This window comes from Lithobates pipiens, unplaced genomic scaffold, assembly GCF_037356315.1.
Source record: "Lithobates pipiens isolate NorthernLeopardFrog02 unplaced genomic scaffold, aLitPip1_a1.2 Scaffold_18, whole genome shotgun sequence".
Lineage (NCBI taxonomy): Eukaryota > Metazoa > Chordata > Amphibia > Anura > Ranidae > Lithobates > Lithobates pipiens.
Window position 1 is genome coordinate 368662486 of NW_027507758.1, and position 19460 is coordinate 368681945.

Genomic DNA, 19460 nt, shown 5'->3' on the forward strand with positions numbered 1-19460 from the left:
AATTGTCATTTAAAGTTTGACAGAACTTAGAGCTGAACTTTCTGGCCTGGGCAGGAAGGGGTTGAAAGTGGTACTGAAGTGGTTAAACTACAGTTTAAGTTTAACCACTTCAATCCCTATCAAGCAGTTGCTTCTCCAGCTGTTTGTAGTGTGAAGTAATTCATTCTGAAAGATCTCAAAGATTATACTTTTTTTTTTAAGTGCGGTTTCAGACAGTTTTTAATAGCGCTGAAACACCTGATGCTTCTTTTCATTAGAGGGTTGGCTGCCAAGATATTGTTTTCATAGAAACAAGCTGAGATTTCTGTGCCTCTGTTGTGGTACTGTAGTTATAGAAGTGAATGTGAGCTTATTTTAAAGTGCTTTTAGGCTCCATTCACATCTAGGTGTTTTTGGGCATTTTTCTGCTCTAAGCCTCAGCTCTAAAAATGCACAACAAGGCAAATCTCATTCATTTCATTGGCCCCTGTTCACATTTGAGCGTTTGGTCGCCTTAAGCAAAATGCCCGTCGCTCAAAAAAGTACATGAGCTTCTTTTTTGACAGATTACAGGCGTTTTATTGCTTTTACATTGGCGACCTGTCAACTTTAAAATTCCTGGACAAAAACGCCTGTAAGAAACACCCAAAAAACACCTGTAAAATAGCAACGCCTCGATGTGAATGGAGCCTTACTGCTTGTCATTACACAAATACTTTACTGTGAATAGTCTGAACACAGGTTCACTTTAAGCACAACAAATCAGAATTCAACCAAATAAAGTTTGATGAAGTAATATATCTAAACACATAGCCACAGTGCTGACTGGCTTTAACGTAATCTTAGTTTAACAAACTGTTGTGTAAAATACACAGAGATAATAATTGCAGCATCATTTCTGTTCCACTCTCTCTTTAGGTAAATGGAAGATTAACATTAGGTGAAAATATTGCTGATATGGGCGGCCTTAAATTGGCATATTATGTGAGTATCTTATACATCAAAAATATTTATTATTTGTCATGTAGGACTATTTTAAGGTACGTGACAACCTCTGGGCAAGATTTTGTGCAGGGGACCACCACGAATTTGGACAGAGGAAAAAAAAGGAAATGTGGGTGAGCTCAGAGCTAGTAATTACAAAATTATCTTTCTAGTTTTAAATCCTTGGTTAGCCTGAGATTGTGCTGAGGAAGAGAATAATCGTGGTGAGCATATCACTGAATTAAGCACATGACCAGAATATTTTTGTTTTTTTCGGGTATAGTTTGATGACAGTCCTTTAAAGGGGGGTTAAGTTTTGATAACATTGTAGCACCCTGATGTTTAGGCAGGGTTGCTCTTAAATTTACCTGCCAGGTATAGTTGCCTTGGCTAATTGCTAGGGATCAATTGATTTCATCCTAAGCCTGGCATTTCTGCACTTCTCTCTCCTGTTGCTAGGTGGCTGGGTACTTGGCAATATTAGATAAGACAAGGGCAATGCAAGGACAGAGTAGGAGTATATGGGGTATCTCAGCCAATGGGCGGGTTTTTCTTAAATCCCTTGGCCTGCTGGGAGAGCCTATGTATTTGGGTGGAGTCAGGTGGTCGGGGTTCCGTGCCACCTGGATGGCTGTCTGGGTAGACGTGTGTTGTGCTGCCCCAGGCTGCTGGGCCAGAGTCTGAGGCCTATGCCGGGGACATCTGGCTGCTAGGCTGTCAGAGGGCCTATCTAGAAGCAAGTAAGCAGTGTAGGGTTGGGTTTGCGGCTTGCAGTCCAACAAGAAGTGATGGTTCTGCCGGCCAGAGAACCTGTCGTGGTCGGAGGTAGAGGGGAAGCTGTTGCCACTAAGGGTCCAACCACCTTATTACCAGGGACCACAGTGAGTAGCTGAATTAAGTACCGGAACAGTATTCTCACCAATCGGGGGTGGTGAAGAATTGGGAAGCCAGGGACCCAGTCAGCGGAGGTGACGCTTGCAGAGCAGCCTTGTGTGCCAAGCCAGGGAATGAGCAGGCCAGTGGGGTGATGCTTGAGGAGTATCTGTGAGTGCCAAGCCAGGGACCCAGCAGGAAAGTGGGGGTGATGCTTGAGGAAGATACTCAGTGAGAAGGTTGGAAGAGCTCAAGAGATCCAGTGGCAGTGCTTAAGCAAGTCTAGTGAGAGAGACTGGGAGCTCAATGGAGTGAAGATCTACAATAAGTGATTGTAGAGGAAGTACAGAGGTCCATTACAACTTGTGTTAGAAACTGTTATAAGACTGTTGCCATAGGAGACAGCAATCCTACATATGCAGATGTGGTGTCCTGCTGGGTGCCTTTCCCCCCATGGCTGTCTACCTATAGAAGTCTTGGAGTCTGCCAATTAACATTGTCCTGGCCCTAAACCCTCTTTCCCACAGTTCTGTTTGAGACCATAAATCTCTTTGCATTTAAGAAGTGTCTGGCGCCCATGAATCTACCTTGCATCACATCCACCATGCCTTGTAACCCACTCTACATAGAAGGATGTCAGCTATCCCTAACTCTGGAGGTTCTCATTAGACCAAAGGGGATCTGGGACCTTGCTACAACATGGTTCCATAAACCAAGAGAATTAAATTGTCCACACCCCTGCACAAAAGGCACCATGTCACTATGCTGTGGTAATACATAGACATACCCTTATGTGTCAATATGCAGTCAACACACAGGTCCACACTGGTGGAGAAAAATAGACACAGTATAGGAAATATGCTGAAGGGGGAGAAATGGATAATGTAATACTGTAAGTGGAGGAGAGGAACATTACAGGAGTGCACTGAGGTAGATGAGAGGAGCAGTACAGAAGTGCACTTGGGATGGACGAGAAGCGGAAGGGTGTATCCCACACCTCTCCAAACTTGCACAATTTTGAAAATATATTAGATATACACTTTAAACATAATTTTATATATAAGGATTACTTATCTTGTTAATATTTGTTGGTAGTCTGACAGGGACAACTGAGCTTTATAGCAGAGTGGACTGATGATCTAGCAACCAGCTCAAATCACTGCTCTCGTGATAGTGGTCCATCCATTGCTGTAAGAGTAGAGTGGAGTGTGATTACTGTTATGCTGGTTACCAAGTGAGTTGAGATGGGTAACTGGGAGTGACTGTGTGCCACTAAAGAGGGCCTGCTACTGATGTAAATCCATGGTTAATGGCCCTTTGTAACTATTGTTTAATTTTAATTTTAATCTGAGACTGCTGGCATCCATAAGCTTTATATTGAAAATATACTCTAGGTGAACATTTTCACTGTTCTCACTATGTATACAAATTACTGTCATCTGATTGTGTATATTTTTAGGCATACCAAAAGTGGGTAAGAGAAAATGGTCCAGAGCGACCCCTTCCTCGTCTGAAATATACTCACGATCAGCTATTCTTCATTGCTTTTGCACAGGTAAGAATGTAGCTTCTTGTCATCTGTGTTTATTTGAAAGTCAAATTGATACTAAATAACGAGGACAGAGTCATTTGTAAGGAAGTTCAATTCTGCAATATGTAGGCAGGTTGAAGTATGTGAGCCAGTGGCCGACCGAGGCTGAGGAAAGAGTCAAGTGTTTCTTACTTAGTTCCCCGGCTTTTGGTCTCAGCCAGCCCACCTTTTCTACCGAATTCGAAATGATTTCAACATGATTCAAAATTATTTCAACCGCATTCGAAACTATTTCAACCGGATTCGAAAATATTTTGCGACCCGATTTTAGGGCCATGTCACTTGGTGCTAGAAAATTTGGATATGTTGTAGTGCTAGTTCTATTGTGTTTGCATACCAAATTTGGTGTTTCTAGCTATAAGTGACCCCAAGATATGTGGCCCCAAATTCGGGTCGCAAAATGTCATTCTCTGATGCACAAAAGTGCTTGACATTTTGTGACCCAAGTTCTGGGCCACGTATCTCGGGGTCACTAGGTGCTAGAAACCCCAAATTTGTATATGTTGTAGTGCTAGTTCTATTGTGTTTGCATACCAAATTTGATGTTTCTAGCTATAAGTAACCCCGAGATATGTGGCCCCAAATTCGGGTCGCAAAATGTAATTCTCTGCTGCAGAAAAGTACTTTCATATGTTTCATATCTGGGTTCGCTTGGTGGCAGGTGACGTGGCAAGTGGACAATCCACAACTTGGTCACATGGCACTCGTGGCCGGTCACATGGCACTCGTGTCAGGCCACGTGGCACTCGTGTCAGGCCACGTGGCACTCGTGTCAGGCCACGTGGCACTCCTGGCAGGTAGACAATACACAACTTGTGGCAGGTGACGTGGCAAGTGGACAATACACAACTTGTGGCAGGTGACATGGCAAGTGGACAATTACATACAGCATATGCACTTGCCTTGCGATCGACATCTGTGACTTCTTCAATCAGGCATGCTGACAACTTCATTGATACCATAAATATAAATTAAATAAGATGTGTGTGTTTTTTTTGCACTGGTACACTGCAAGTATGAAAAGTTGATGTGACAGATATATATAAGTAAGTATAAGTAACTAACCATCTTCCAAAATTTCCAATTCTAATCGAAAAGATTAGAACAGAATAGAAAAAAAAAAAATTTAATAGAATAAAATAGAAAGAATATACAACCATCTTCTGAAATTCAAATTTGAATAGAATAAATTTGAATTTCGAATAGTATGAATTCAAATTTTTAAATGAATTAATTTTAAATTTGGATAGAAAAGATTATAATAAAATAGAAAATAGACTAGAAAAAAGATAGAACAGAACAGAATAGAATATATTATTTGTTTTTCTAGTCTATTCTTTTATATTCTATTAAAATCTTTTCTATTAAAATCGAAATCATTATATACTAAATTCCAATTTCGGAAGATGGTTATATATATATATATATATATATATATATATATATATATATATATATAAAACATTTCCGACATTTGAATTTCGTATAGAATGAATTTGAATAGAAAAGATTAGAATAGAAATAGAGAATAGACTAGAACAATAGAACAGAATAGAATATAGATACTATCAATTTAATTTTTTTTTTTTTTGCAGATTACCATTTGTTTTAATAAGATCTCCTGCAGACTATTAGCATCTATTTTTTTAGCAGATCTCATGTAGTGTCACGATCTGGAGTCAGGCTCAGAGACCAATAGCTATAGCAGCAGAGCAGATATTCACACAGGTCACCCTGGCTGATGGCACGGGTTCATCTGAGGTGCGGGGTCTAAGCAAAGGGTTCAAGGTTCAAGGCAAACAAGATTCAAGACAAGATCACTAAAGGAATTGTCCAAGAAGCTGTCCAAGAAGCTGTCCAAGGAGCTGTCCAGCATTCCAGGTGGCTCAGCAAGCAGAGTCACTGCCAGACACACCAGAGGTCCCAGGTTCAAGCCCAGGTCCTAACAGTACTCCCCTCCTCCCAGGACGTCTTAGGGCCAGGTTTCTGAGGAAACCTCTGGTGGAATTCCCTTGTTAATCTAGGGGCATGAACATTCTCCTAAGGCTCCCAAGAATTTTCTTCTGGCCCATATCCTTCCCATTGAACCAAATATTGCAATTTGTTCCTAGAGATCCTGGAGTCAAGAATTTTTCCCACCACAAATTCTTCTTCACCCTGTACCTCGACAGGTGGAGGAGGAGGATGAATTCTTCCAGAAAAAGTATTTTCATGAAATGGTTTGAGTAGTGATATATGAAACACAGGGTGAATCTTCATATTGTCAGGAAGTTTTAGGCGAAAAGTGACCGGGTTGATTTGAGCAGAAATCTCAAAAGGTCCCATAAACTTTTGACCCAACTTAGCACATGGAACTTGAACTTTAAAATTTTTGGTAGATAACCAAACTTTCTCACCTACTTGAAAAGTGGGAATAGACCTACGATGTCTGTCAGCAGCCTTCTTGTAATATTCCTGTGCCTCCTTCAATGTATCAGTCAATTTCTCCTGGATCTCATGTAATGAAGTTAGTCTGTTGGTAACAGCAGGAATTGAAGTTGAGATGGGGAGATCAGGAATAAAAACTGGATGATACCCCGTGTTTAAGAAAAATGGGCTTTGGGATGTGGAACTATGTTTAGAGTTATTATAAGCAAACTCTGCCGTAGGAAGGTAGTCCACCCAGTCATCCTGAAGATAACTCACGAAGCATCGAAGGTATTGCTCCAGAGTTTGATTGGTCCTCTCGGTCTGACCATTAGACTGCGGATGAAAAGCCGAGGACAGATTAATTGTTACACCCAAAGCTGAGCAAAAACTTCTCCAAAATTTTGAGGTAAACTGTACCCCTCTGTCAGACACCACATCATCAGGAATTCCATGAAGTTACAAAAACTTCTCTAACCATTACCTCAGCAGTATGTTCGGCGGAGGGTACACCTTTAACTGGAATAAAATGAGCCATCTTAGTGAGACGGTCAACGACTACCAGAATGGTGGTCATCCCTTTTGAAAGAGGAAGGTCAACCACAAAGTCCATAGAAATTGACCCCCATGGTCTTGATGGAACAGGTAGTGGTAGAAGTAACCCCAGAGGAGAAGATCGAGGTGTCTTATTGCGAGCACAGGTTAGACATGAAGCCACATAACTCTTAACATCTTTCTTGTACCCAGGCCACCAAAAGGAGTTCTTCTGTTTTAGAAACCCCAAAATGACCAGCAAGCTTAGAGTCATGTACCAACCTGAGGGCTTCTACCCGAACTGATTCAGGTACAGAGAGGCAATGCGCTTGAGTCCAAAAACCATTGTTGTACTTGAGGTTAATGTCCTTAGGAGGATTATTAAGAAGTGGGTCATTCTCATACCCCTCCTTGAGAAGATTAAGAAATGTCTTTGAACTCATGGCCCCTAGAAAGTTCTTTTGAGGCAGGATTGTACATTCAGAGGTGCTTTCCTGGAGAGGCCCAGACAACATCCGTGATAGGGCATCAGCCTTACCATTCCTTGACCCAGGGCGGTATGAAATAACAAAATTAAACCTGGAAAAGAAAAAAGGGTCCAACGTGCTTGTCTAGATGACAACCTTTTAGCAGACCTAATAAATTCTAAATTTTTATGATCGGTGAGAACGGTTACAGGGTGCTTAGCTCCTTCCAGCAGATGCCTCCACTCAGAAGATGCTTCCTTAATTGCCAGCAGCTCCTTGTTTCCAATGTCATAATTCATCTCGGCTGAAGACATCAGTCGAGAGAAATAAGCACAAGGATGAAGCTGCATTTTTTCTCCCATTCGCTGAGAAAGGATAGCTCCCACAGCAGAATTAGAAGCATCAACTTATACAATGAAAGGTAGTTCTGGATCTGGATGTACCAGTATTGGTGCAGAAGTGAAGAGAGTTTTCAGTTTACTAAAGGCAGCCTGTGCCTCAGGTGACCACAAAAAGGGCACCCCTTTCTTTGTCAACTGTGTGATTGGAGCAATTACCCTAGAGAAATTCCTTATAAATCTTCTGTAAAAGTTGGCAAATCCAACAAATCGCTGTATCTCTTTAACATTCTTAGGAGCGGGCCAATCCACCACAGCTTTGATCTTATCGGGATCCATGCTTACCCCTTCAGAAGAGATTATGTATCCCAAGAACTGGATCTGAGTTTGTTCAAACTCGCATTTCTCTAATTTTATGTAAAGTTGATTTCGCCTTAATCTCTCGAAAACAATACAGACATGCTTGCGGTGTTCTTTCAAAGTATCAGAGAAAATGAGAATGTCATCCAAATATGCTATTACAAACTGATCAAGCAAATCTCGAAAAGCATCATTAATAAAATGTTGAAAAGTTGCAGGAGCATTGCAAAGCCCAAAGGGCATGACCAAAGACTCAAAATGTCCATATCTGGTTCTGAAAGCAGTTTTCCATTCATCACCGGAACGAATGCGGACAAGGTTGTATGCCCCCCGTAAATCTAATTTGGTAAAGAGCTTGGCAGAGCGGAGTCTCTCAAGCATTTCTGGAATTAGTGGGAGTGGATAGCGATTCTTAATTGTTATCTTATTTAAATCTCTGTAGTCAATACACGGACGCAGGGTGGAGTCCTTTTTCATCACGAAGAATAAGGCTGCGCCAGCAGGAGAGGTTGAGTGTCTGATAAAACCCTTCTCAAGATTCTCATTAATCCACTCCCTGAGCACTTTCAGTTCAGGTTCTGATAAAGAATAAAGGCGACCAAATGGTATTTCTGCCCCTGGAAGCAATTCAATGGGACAATCATAAGAGCGATGAGGAGGCAGCTGATCTGCGTTCTTTTTATCACAAACGTCCCGAAACTCAAGATATTGTGGAGGTAGCTTGTCATATGACTGGATAGTTGCCAAAACTGCTTGTAAATCTTGGGTTGGTGGAGGGCTTATTTGATAAGATTCTTTGCAATGTTTCTTGCAATGGTCAGATGTAAAGCTTAAAGAACGTGTCTCCCAGTTGATGGAGGGATTATGGATAGAGAACCAAGGAATGCCCAGGATAATAGGGAACTTGGGTGATGTAATCAGCTCAAAGCTGATAGTCTCCTGATGGTCAGTTTCAATTAGGAGTTTAAGTGGGATTGTCTCGTGGGTAACAGGGCCTGAAGTCAAAGGTGAGCCATCCACAGTTTCCATATCAATTGGGGCAAGTTTATTTCTTATTTGAATGTTATTACTTTGGGCAAATTCGATGTCGATGAAGTTTCCCCCAGCCCCTGAGTCCAGCATAGCAGAGCAAGGTATTTCATTGCTTTCAACAATAAGCTTTATAGGGATGACAAAATGAGTTGATAAAGAATTAACTTTATTTGCTTCCTGAATCAAAGGAGAGATGGACTGAGAAATTGAGTTTATTTGTTCAGATATTGTAACATCCATTGCTGCAATTGTTCTTTTAAATTTATTGGGACAATTAACTGCGTAATGTCCAGAGTCTCCACAATAAAGACATACGTTTTCTGAACGTCGTCTTTCTTTCTCCTGAGTAGTAATAGATCTTTTAATAGCATCCACCTGCATAGGTTCAGGAGTGTCAGAATCAGGAAAAACTCTTGGACCCTTAGGAGGATACTGAGTAGTAGAAAAACGCATGCCACCATTACTGCCTAGGATTCCCAGTCTCTCCTTTCTCCTTTCAGTAAGTCTCTGATCAATTCGAATACATAATTTAATAAAAGCTTCAAGGTCATCAGGACTTTCTACTCTGGCAAGCTCATCTTTTACTTGTTCCGAGAGTCCTTGACGGAACTGACTCTTCTGTGCTGCTGGATTCCAATTGGTATCTGAGATCCAACGTCGGAATTCAGTTGTGTACTCTGCAACAGAGCGTCTTCCCTGACGTAAATTGTGCAATTTTGCCTCAGCAGTAGCACAGCGGTTAGGATCATCGAAAACTTGGTTCATCGCAGTCACAAAAGAATCAAAATTATCCAGGATGACATCATCTTTCTCCACATAAGGGGAGGCCCAGGCTAAGGCTTCCTCAGTCAGGAGGTTTATAATAAACAGCACCTTTTTCCTGTCAAAAGTGAATGCAGCAGGTTGCATCTAAAAAGTATATACGACATTGATTAAGGAATCCTCTATAATGGCGGCGGTCTCCGCTAAACTTGAGTGGTAGGGGCATTCGTGCATTAGTTTCTATGACAGCAGTATCTCGGGCATGAAAATCCCGCAATTGTTTGTGTAGATCAAGGATTTCCTCTTGTAGACCTTTCATTTCAATTTGTAACTCAGAAAATATTTCCTGGTAGTCAACACCAAATGCCTGTAACTCAGCGATTTGAACCCTGAGAGGAGCCACGGCAGCTGCTACAACGGCCTCCATGTTTTTGGCCAGAATATTCTGTCACGATCTGGAGTCAGGCTCAGAGACCAATAGCTATAGCAGCAGAGCAGATATTCACACAGGTCACCCTGGCTGATGGCACGGGTTCATCTGAGGTGCGGGGTCTAAGCACTAACCGGTATTCACCAGAGCTCCCAAAGGTGGAGATGGGCTTGGCTGCGTGTTAGTGCCAGGTCGCGGTCCTCAGTATAGCCCCACCAGGAGGTGAGCAAGCCGGGGGTCTGGTAGCAGATATAGCAGGTAGAGATCAAGCAGAAGCGTAGTTGAGAAACAAGCCAAAAGTCGGTAACCAATAGTTGCAGGTTGGGATTCAGCAGAAGCGTAGTCCAGGAGCAAGCCAAATGTCGGTAACGAAAGGTAGCGAGGATACGGTCGGCAGCAGGAGAGATAGAAGCAAGATATTGGCTGGTAAAGGCACAATATTCTGGCAAGGAGGAAGTGCAGAGACATGGCTTATATCAGGAAGTTCATGGGAGGAGCAAAGGGTTCAAGGTTCAAGGCAAACAAGATTCAAGACAAGATCACTAAAGGAATTGTCCAAGAAGCTGTCCAAGGAGCTGTCCAAGGAGCTGTCCAGCATTCCAGGTGGCTCAGCAAGCAGAGTCACTGCCAGACACACCAGAGGTCCCAGGTTCAAGCCCAGGTCCTAACATGTAGACTATTAACAGCCATTTCACTTTTTTTTTTTTGCAGATCTCCTGCAGACTGTTAAAATCAATTTCATTTTTCTTTTTTTTTGCAGATTACTATTTATTTCCATCAGATCTCCTGCAGTATATTAACATCTATTTCATTTTTTGCAGATCACCTGCAGACTATTAGCATCTATTTCATTTTTATTTTTTTGCATTAGAACAGCCATTTCCTTTAGATATAGATGCTAATAGTCTGCAGGAGATTTGCAAACAATGAAATATATGTTATTATACTGCAGGAAATTTGATGGAAATACATAGTAATCTCCACAAAAACAAATGACATTGATTCTAACAGTCTGCAGGAGATCTGCAAAAAAAAAAAAGAAGAAGTGAAATGTCTGTTAATAGTCTACAGGAGATCTGCTAAATAAATAGATGCTAATGGTCTGCAGGAGATCTGGTTAGAAAACAAAATTGATACTAATAGTCTGCAGGAGATCTGCAAAAAATTTAAATAGATGCTAATAGTCTGTAGGAGATCTTATGGAAATAGTAATCTGCAAAAGAAATTAAAAATGAAATAGATAGTATCTATATTCTATTCTGTTCTATTGTTTTTCTAGACTATTCTCTATTTCCATTCTAATCTTTTCTATTCAAAATCGAATTCATTCTATATGAAATTCAAATGTCGGAAAGAAATTATATATATATACAGTGGTGTGAAAAAGTGTTTGCCCCCTTCCTCATTTCCTGTTCCTTTGCATGTTTGTCACACTTAAGTGTTTCGGAACATCAAACCAATTTAAACAATAGTCAAGGACAACACAAGTAAACACAAAATGCAATTTGTAAATGAAGGTGTTTATTATTAAAGGTGAAAAAAAATCCAAACCATCATGGCCCTGTGTGAAAAAGTGATTGCCCCCCTTGTTAAAACATACTATAACTGTGGTTGTCCACACCTGAGTTCAATTTCTCTAGCCACACCCAGGCCTGATTATTGCCACACCTGTTCACAATCAAGGCATCACTTAAATAGGAGCTGCTTGACAGAGTAAGGTCCACCAGAAGATCCTGAAAAGCTACACATCATGCCGAGACCCAAAGAAATTCAGGAACAATTAAGAAAGAAAGTAATTGAGATCTATCAGTCTGGAAAGGGTTATAAAGCCATTTCCAAAGCTTTGGGAATCCAGCGAACCACAGTGAGAGCCATTATCCACAAATGGCGAAGACATGGAACAGTGGTGAACCTTCCCAGGAGTGGCAGGCCGCCCAAAATTACCCCAAGAGCGCAGCGACGACTCATCCAAGAGGTCACAAAAGACCCCACAACAACGTCCAAGGAACTGCAGGCCTCACTTGCCTCAGTTAAGGTCAGCGTTCATGCCTCCACCATCAGGAAAAGACTGGGCAAAAATGGCCTGCATGGCAGAGTTCCAAGGAGAAAACCACTGCTGAGCAAAAAGAACATCAAAGCTCGTCTCAATTTCTCCACAACACATCTTGATGATCCCCAAGACTTTTGGGACAACATTCTGTGGACCGATGAGACAAAAGTGGAACTCTTTGGAAGGTGTGTGTCCAAGTATATCTGGCGTAGAAGGAACACTGCATTTCATAAAAAGAACATTATACCAACAGTAAAATATGGTGGTGGTAGTGTGATGGTCTGGGGCTGTTTTGCTGCTTCAGGACCTGGAAGACTTGCCGTGATAAAAGGAACTATGAATTCTGCTGTCTACCAAGAGATCCTGAAGGAGAATGTCCGACCATCTGTTCGTGTACTCAAGCTGAAACGAACTTGGGTTCTGCAGCAGGACAATGATCCTAAACACACCAGCAAGTCCACCACCGAATGGCTGAAGAAAAACAAAATGAAGACTTTGGAGTGGCCTAGCCAAAGTCCTGACCTGAATCCTATTGAGATGTTGTGGTATGACCTTAAAAAGGCCGTTCATGCTCGAAAACCCTCTAATGTAACTGAATTAGGACAATTCTGCAAAGATGAGTGGGCCAAAATTCCTCCAGGGCGCTGTAAAAGCCTCATTGCACGTTATCGCAAACGCTTGGTTGCAGTTGTTGCTGCTAAGGGTGGCCCAACCAGTTATTAGGTTTAGGGGGCAATCACTTTTTCACACAGGGCCATGATGATTTGGATTTTTTTTCACCTTTAATAATAAACACCTTCATTTACAAATTGCATTTTGTGTTTACTTGTGTTGTCCTTGACTATTGTTTAAATTGGTTTGATGTTCCGAAACACTTAAGTGTGACAAACATGCAAAGGAACAGGAAATGAGGAAGGGGGCAAACACTTTTTCACACCACTGTATATATATATATATATATATATATATATATATATATATTATAAAACCACCATCTTCCGAAAATTTGAATTTAGTATATAATGATTTTGATTTTAATAGAAAAGATTTTAATAGAATATAAAAGAATAGACTAGAAAAACAATAAAACAGAATAAAATATAATATATTCTATTCTGTTCTATCATTTTTCTAGTCTATTTTCTATTTTATTATAATCTTTTCTATCCAAATTTAAAATTAATTAAACTAAAAATTTTGAATTCATACTATTCGAAATTCAAATTTATTCTATTTGAAATTTGAATTTCAGAAGATGGTTGTATATTCTTTGTATTTTATTCTATTAAATTATATTTTTATCTAATCTTTTCTATTTGAATTAGAAATTTTGGAAGATGGTTAGTTAATTACTTATATACATCTGTCACATCAACTTCTCATACTTGCAGTGTACAGTGCAAAAAAACACACATCTTATTTCATTTATATTACTTTTCTGAAGCAGAGAATGACATTTTGCGACCCGAATTTGGGGCCCCGTAACTCGGGGTCACTTGGAGCTATGTTGTTGGATATGTTGTAGTGCTAGTTCTACTGGGGTTGCTAGCTATAAGTGGCCCAGAGATACATGGCCCCAAAGTTGGGTAGCAAAATGTAATTTTTCGAATTTGATTCGAATTTCGTTTGAATTCGTTAGCATTGCAATTCGGTAATTCGGATGCATCCGAATGTCCGAATAATGAAAAATTTGTCCGAAATTAGATTCGGAACGAAACGAAATGCACATGTCTACCGCTGAGTAAAGTGGAGTCCAACGGGCGGACCACCCAGTGGGTGAGGACCCTTACAGTGTGTAGTGACACAGGACAAGACACTTTTAAGAGGAACTCTATTACTGCACACAGTGAAAGCTCATCTCTAAGTTGGGGAACTGCCTTAATATTAGATTCTTCACATGACCGCAGTCTCCACCTGGTCCCAGGCATTGATCAGTGCGTGCCGCATGCGAGGTACTCCAGTGTACATGGACGCATATGACTCCACCCACAAATATGACTGAAAGGTCCTTTTGATGTACAGCTGGAAGATCACTGCGTCCAGTATTTTTGAATTTTGAAATAGTCTTGGTGCATAGGGTCGGGAATAAAAATATGCTCATGGAATGACAAACTGAGATATGAGGCATATTTCTAAAGACCCACTAAATCTACAGATATTTTCAATATTGAATTTATCACACATATTTGCTAATGGGCTGCCAGTTAATGTTTTCCTGGGTAAGGGCTGGATAACATGTGATGTTGAGTGGAGCTCTTTTTAGGTGAATTTGCTGCAAATCTTATCTTTATGAATAACACAGATTGTAAAAGACTTTGATTACAATTAAAATATTAAAATTGCATATCCTTGGAAACAATATTATATACTATATTGATTTTAGTAATATCTTGTTTTAATACATTTTTACATGATGCCAATTATTTTATAAATGTATTATAAGGAGTTAATTTAGTATAATTTACTTATACTGTTTTTAATATTAAAAGTTAAATAATTTCATATGCATTTATAGAATATCCTTTGTTTTTGCTTTTTTTGTATTACAAGGAGGTTTATTGTTATTTTTGTACACTTCTGTATTTATGTAATCCATCTGTAACCTCACAAGTGTAAAGAAATGCACAGGTAGTATATGGCACACAAGTCGTTAGTGCACCCTGCTGGAGGGAGATAGTAATGTTTGAGAAATGCTAAGCTTGGCTGAATCATTACAGTAAAACATCCAAACTGCAAGCAACTTGTACAACACATGGATAACCGGATTCTTGCTCATCTGTAGCTCTTTTTTTTTTTATAAGATCAAAAAGGTTACAGGACATTCAAACTGATATCTTCATACTACCTCATTATCTGATATCTTTATAATTCACAGGTGACATCAGTGTGGAGTAGCTCATTTTCCAAAGCTCAGACCTCTCAAACACCTGTAAAAGTGCATAATTGCAACTTTGGTTTAACACAGCAAATTTGCTTTTTGATATATATAGGAGATTGTTGTAATATGTAAAGTATTTCAGGAAAATGTATAATTTAAATTATAATCCAACAACCTGCAAACTGCTACCAGTAATGATAGTTTAGACCAAGCCAGACACTTTATCTTTATTTAATCATACCTGGGATTGATATTTTAGTTATAAAGGAATGGTTTCATTTATTTATGTATTATTAATCATTTATCGATTACTGATGTATTTCTTTTTATATGGAGATTAAATTGATTGCATTTATAATTAGTATGTCCTTGACACCGCATCTTTCTATTATCTGTTGTAAATTAAAATATATTGGTTACTTGCTAGCAGCCAAGTTATCTATTAGCACAGACTGTATTACTGATATGAAATCTACATGTGAAATCTATATATAGGCATTTGATAAGGAGGGTGGGATGGCATACTGTTTTTTTTTGGAAAAAAAAGTGCAATTATCCTTTATTCTTCCCAGACATTTCCTGAAATAATTTATAGACACAATTAACTGTTCATATTTCTGCATACATGTATTTCCGATTTAGGTGCTGTTGCAAGAATTGGTTCATAAATCCTATAAAATAATGAGCGTGTCATTTGTTTTTCATTTTTCAGAACTGGTGTATAAAGAGGAGATCTCAGTCTATTTATCTTCAGGTCCTGACAGATAAGCATGCTCCTGAACATTACAGGTACGAGTAACACATGAAAGATAATTTTTCAGAATGATTCTGTTTCTTCTTAAAGATAATATCACCCTGTCACCATAACATGTTTTGTCACCAAGGGAAAATTGGTTTTATCTACCTCTGTGCAGAACATCTTTTTCTAGACGTTTCCATGATACAGTTGACAGATTTGCTCCCCTTCTTGCTTTTTGTGATAGGGTTTCTAGTTGTAGGTTTAGATGTTTTGGCTGGCATGATAGTAGACAGCTTTCACCAGACTGTAAGGACATTAGTAGTTCTGTCTATTTTGTCATAAATAAATAAATAAATAAAGCCAGCATTTTAACCTATTGTAAGAAACGACATAGATGGTAAAAAATGAAATCCATTTCTTGGCGGATAAAACCTAATATGGCACTGTTTATTAACTCACCAGAATATCATCCGAAATTATGCTAGTCAAGTTTAGTGAAACACACACAACTTCTACATTTTAATACCAAGTGCAAAAAAGGGTAAATATAAGAGACCTAGTGCTCAAGGCATGGCATGACCCCTCTGGATTTTTAGAAGGCAGACCAGGTATTGGGTAAAAATATTTATTTATTGATCACATCTGATAAAATTACAATATCAAAAAAATAACATACAAAAATACAATAATAATAACAAGTAAGCTCAAAACATAAGCATTAAAATTAGCTGCCCTAGAACCATAGGTAGGCTAGCGAGAATACTTCTGGAAAATGACACCTAACATGTTTCGGACGCTGTCTTCTTTCCTCAGAGGCTTAATGTAATTTAGGGCAATCGTGTAATGTTGTATAAATATAAATATAGTAAACATTAGTATAAATAAAGGTAACAATATAGTTCAATATAAATTTATCATTAGAATCATACTTTCAGCAGAAGGTTGCGTATTCAAACACATGTGATGACTATATAGCATTGAGGATCAGTACTTACATGAGCGAGCCGATCACTGATGAGCAACCAGGGGAAATGGAAATTGATTAGACTCTTCTGGAGCAGCAGAAATGGCCAAGGCCAGATCCAAATGGCAACAGCCAAGGTACAGGGTAACAGTCAGTGGTGGGGTACGGCAGACAGGGCAATTGAACCCACTGCAAGAACACCCAGCTGATAACCACAGCTAGTCGGCCATTAAGTAATGAAAAGTAGCATGTGGTGAAATTGGTTGATATATATATATATATATATATATATATATATGTCTCTAGGGATGAAAAAGATAAAAAAAGAAACAGTAAAGGTACTGAAGAGCAATCTCATCTTTGTCAGATAAGGACCAGCCTGTAATGGCTGGTCGTTACAATGGTAAAGAGGTATAAATGAGTAGGAAGCTTAATCAATATACAAAAGCCTAGGTAAAGAAGTCTAGAATCCTGATATTAGTAAGATATGCTCACAACATACCTCTTGACTGAATGCCTGAATTAAGGTAATGCTTTCAGCATGACACCATCAATGTGAATGTTTAAGCTGGAGGTAGGGTTTATATGGCTTGTAATATCAGCTGAAACTGATTTCTAATGATGAGCAACCAAGATCAGCTGGGGCCGGTGTCAGAGAGCGCTGTGCCAATGAGATAGGGCAGCTAAGTTTAATGTTTTTGTACTGAGCTTACTTGTTATTAATATTGTATTTTTATATTTTTTTTGATATTGTAATGTTATCAGATGTGATCAATAAATATTTTTACCCAGTACCTGGTCTGCCTTCTAAAAATGGTCAAAGGGTCATGCCGTGCCTTGAGCACAAGGTCTCTTCTTTTATTTGGCACATTGGATTAGATGGACCAGGTTCACCGCACACACTGCCAATTCCTGCTTTATCACGAGGGTAAATATATAACTAAATTCAACATTCATATAATTGCCAGTATTCACAATAGGCAATATATGCCCTCATCATGGGCAGGTGGGTGACATTCCTACACAGTTAGTGGATTGTTATTGGTGGAAATGTACTGAAAGTTTAAAGTTCTCTCATTACACCATACTGCTAGGCGAGTTGAGTGACAGGTTGTCCTACCATTAGTCATTAACTGTAAATGTAATGCATTAATGCAAAATTGGCAAGTTGTCTCTTTTATCCTCAGCACCACCAACCTTAATACGCTTTGTGTAGCAGATCATCTGATCTAGTTAGTGTCATTTTAGGACAAGACTATTTGGTGGGGAAAGTGTTAGTGTTGACAAACACAATTGGCATTTGTGGGCAGGAAATATAAATCCAGTGCGTGCAAAAACCCAATTAGTATTGCAATTGCTTTAAATCACATTGTAAAGTTTTGTTAAACATTATTGATCAGAATGGACTTTGTGCAATATATGCAAGGATCTGTATTCTGTTTTGTTGTAAAACACGTGTCTTGTTATCTCTTTAGGGTTATGGGCAGCGTCTCTCAGTTTGAAGAATTTGGACGAGTATTCCATTGCCCAAAGAATTCCCCTATGAATCCAGTTCAGAAATGTTCTGTGTGGTGATCCACAGCTTTGCTGATGCCAGTTTACATTGTTCACAGCACAATTATCTTTGTGTCTGCATCAGGAGAAGGGTGTCTAAGTGTGCCTTTCCTCCCACTAACACTGGAATTACTGAGCCTTTCCATCTATATCTTCACTGGTCAGTGGATCACTGGAGTGACAGGACACCCTTAGTAAAGTGAAAAATTATTCATGGATGTGATTTTGAGGTGCGTACGCTACTGGACTATTTCGAACAACACTGACATGCAGAAGATTAGTTACTGAGCCAATGATCCCCGAAAAACAAAGCCACAGATATGAACCAAAGTTGGGTTACTGACCTATTGGCACTTAATGATCGTGGGATGCCAGACACTTGGTATTCAGAAAAGAAATAGATTACTGGGTACCTGAAATCTTAAAAATGCATATGCTGTTGGGTCTTTTTTGGTTTACTTAAGATGGGCAGACAAGAGGCATGAATGAGCTTTTGGGCATTTACACCAGATTCTTATAGAACTATCCACAAGTGACTACATAAAGGGCCTTTGAAGCCTGCTTCATTAGATTGCTGAGGGGTTTGATATCCATAGAGAAGAGCTTACCAAGCACCTTTTACTCTTGGGCTACAAATCTCTTTTTGCAGATGGCCAATTAGTAAACCAGTTATCATATCTGTAAAGAAAAGACTGCAATGCATATAGAATGAATGAGCCTTGCATATCACAGAATGTTTTGGTGACTATGTTGTTTCCATACAGAATAAATTTATTGTTTTTTAAAACTTTTCTATTGGCTACAAGATGAATCTGGATCAAGCTATCATAGGTAGCTACTTATTATTCTGGGATGCTCGTTTTCGAACAAACACTGCAAATGTTTATTTTTAGTTCATCACCATTGTTGTAATATCCTGTTATTTGGATTCTCCTTTGATATCCACTCCACAGCTCTCCATTGCTATTTATTTTATTTTTTTATTATATATTTATTTTTTTATTATTATTTTAATCACCCCGTCATTGTTAAATGGGTTTTCTCGTTCACGTTAACTGATACATTCTGCTGGAGAGCTTGAGCTTCTAAAAAAAAAAAAAGAAAAAGAAAAAAAAAAAGACTTGTTGGCTGAATCACCAGATGAAAATAGAAGAAAGTCTAAAAAGAAATTGAATGCGGCCTTCACTTCAAAGAATTGGTAAGCTGCAGTATAATAAATGTCTGCATTTGGATTTATTACTGCTTTAAAGATGTATAAACCATTGTTTAAAATAGTTTAAAAGGCAATAGTCGACTGCAAACTTAAGCATGCTAAATATTTCATCTGTCCCACTCTGGTATAACAAGGTACATACCAGCTATCCATCTTCTGAAACCGAATGTCACGTGTCAACAATGAAAAATATACCTATTTTGTACCTTTGCTTAATTTGCTAAAGTACTTATTAGAAATAAGACTCATAGAAAATGTATTATTGTATTATTGTATTATTATGTATGTATTATTATTATTGTAAAT

The 19460-nt window shown here is 39.0% G+C and overlaps 1 protein-coding gene across 2 annotated transcripts in view; it reads left to right on the forward strand.

The window, feature by feature from the left end:
- ECEL1 (endothelin converting enzyme like 1) overlaps positions 1–18732 on the forward strand; it is a 170321-nt gene extending 151589 nt beyond the window's left edge. For both annotated transcript variants that reach the window (XM_077487643.1, XM_077487642.1), the window contains exons 15-18: positions 898–963; positions 3296–3391; positions 15397–15473; positions 17863–18732. In XM_077487643.1, the coding sequence (XP_077343769.1) occupies positions 898–963; positions 3296–3391; positions 15397–15473; positions 17863–17962 (339 nt within the window). In that variant the 3' untranslated portion in view covers positions 17963–18732. The remainder of the gene's footprint in view (positions 1–897; positions 964–3295; positions 3392–15396; positions 15474–17862) is intronic.
- Positions 18733–19460: the final 728 nt, after the last annotated feature.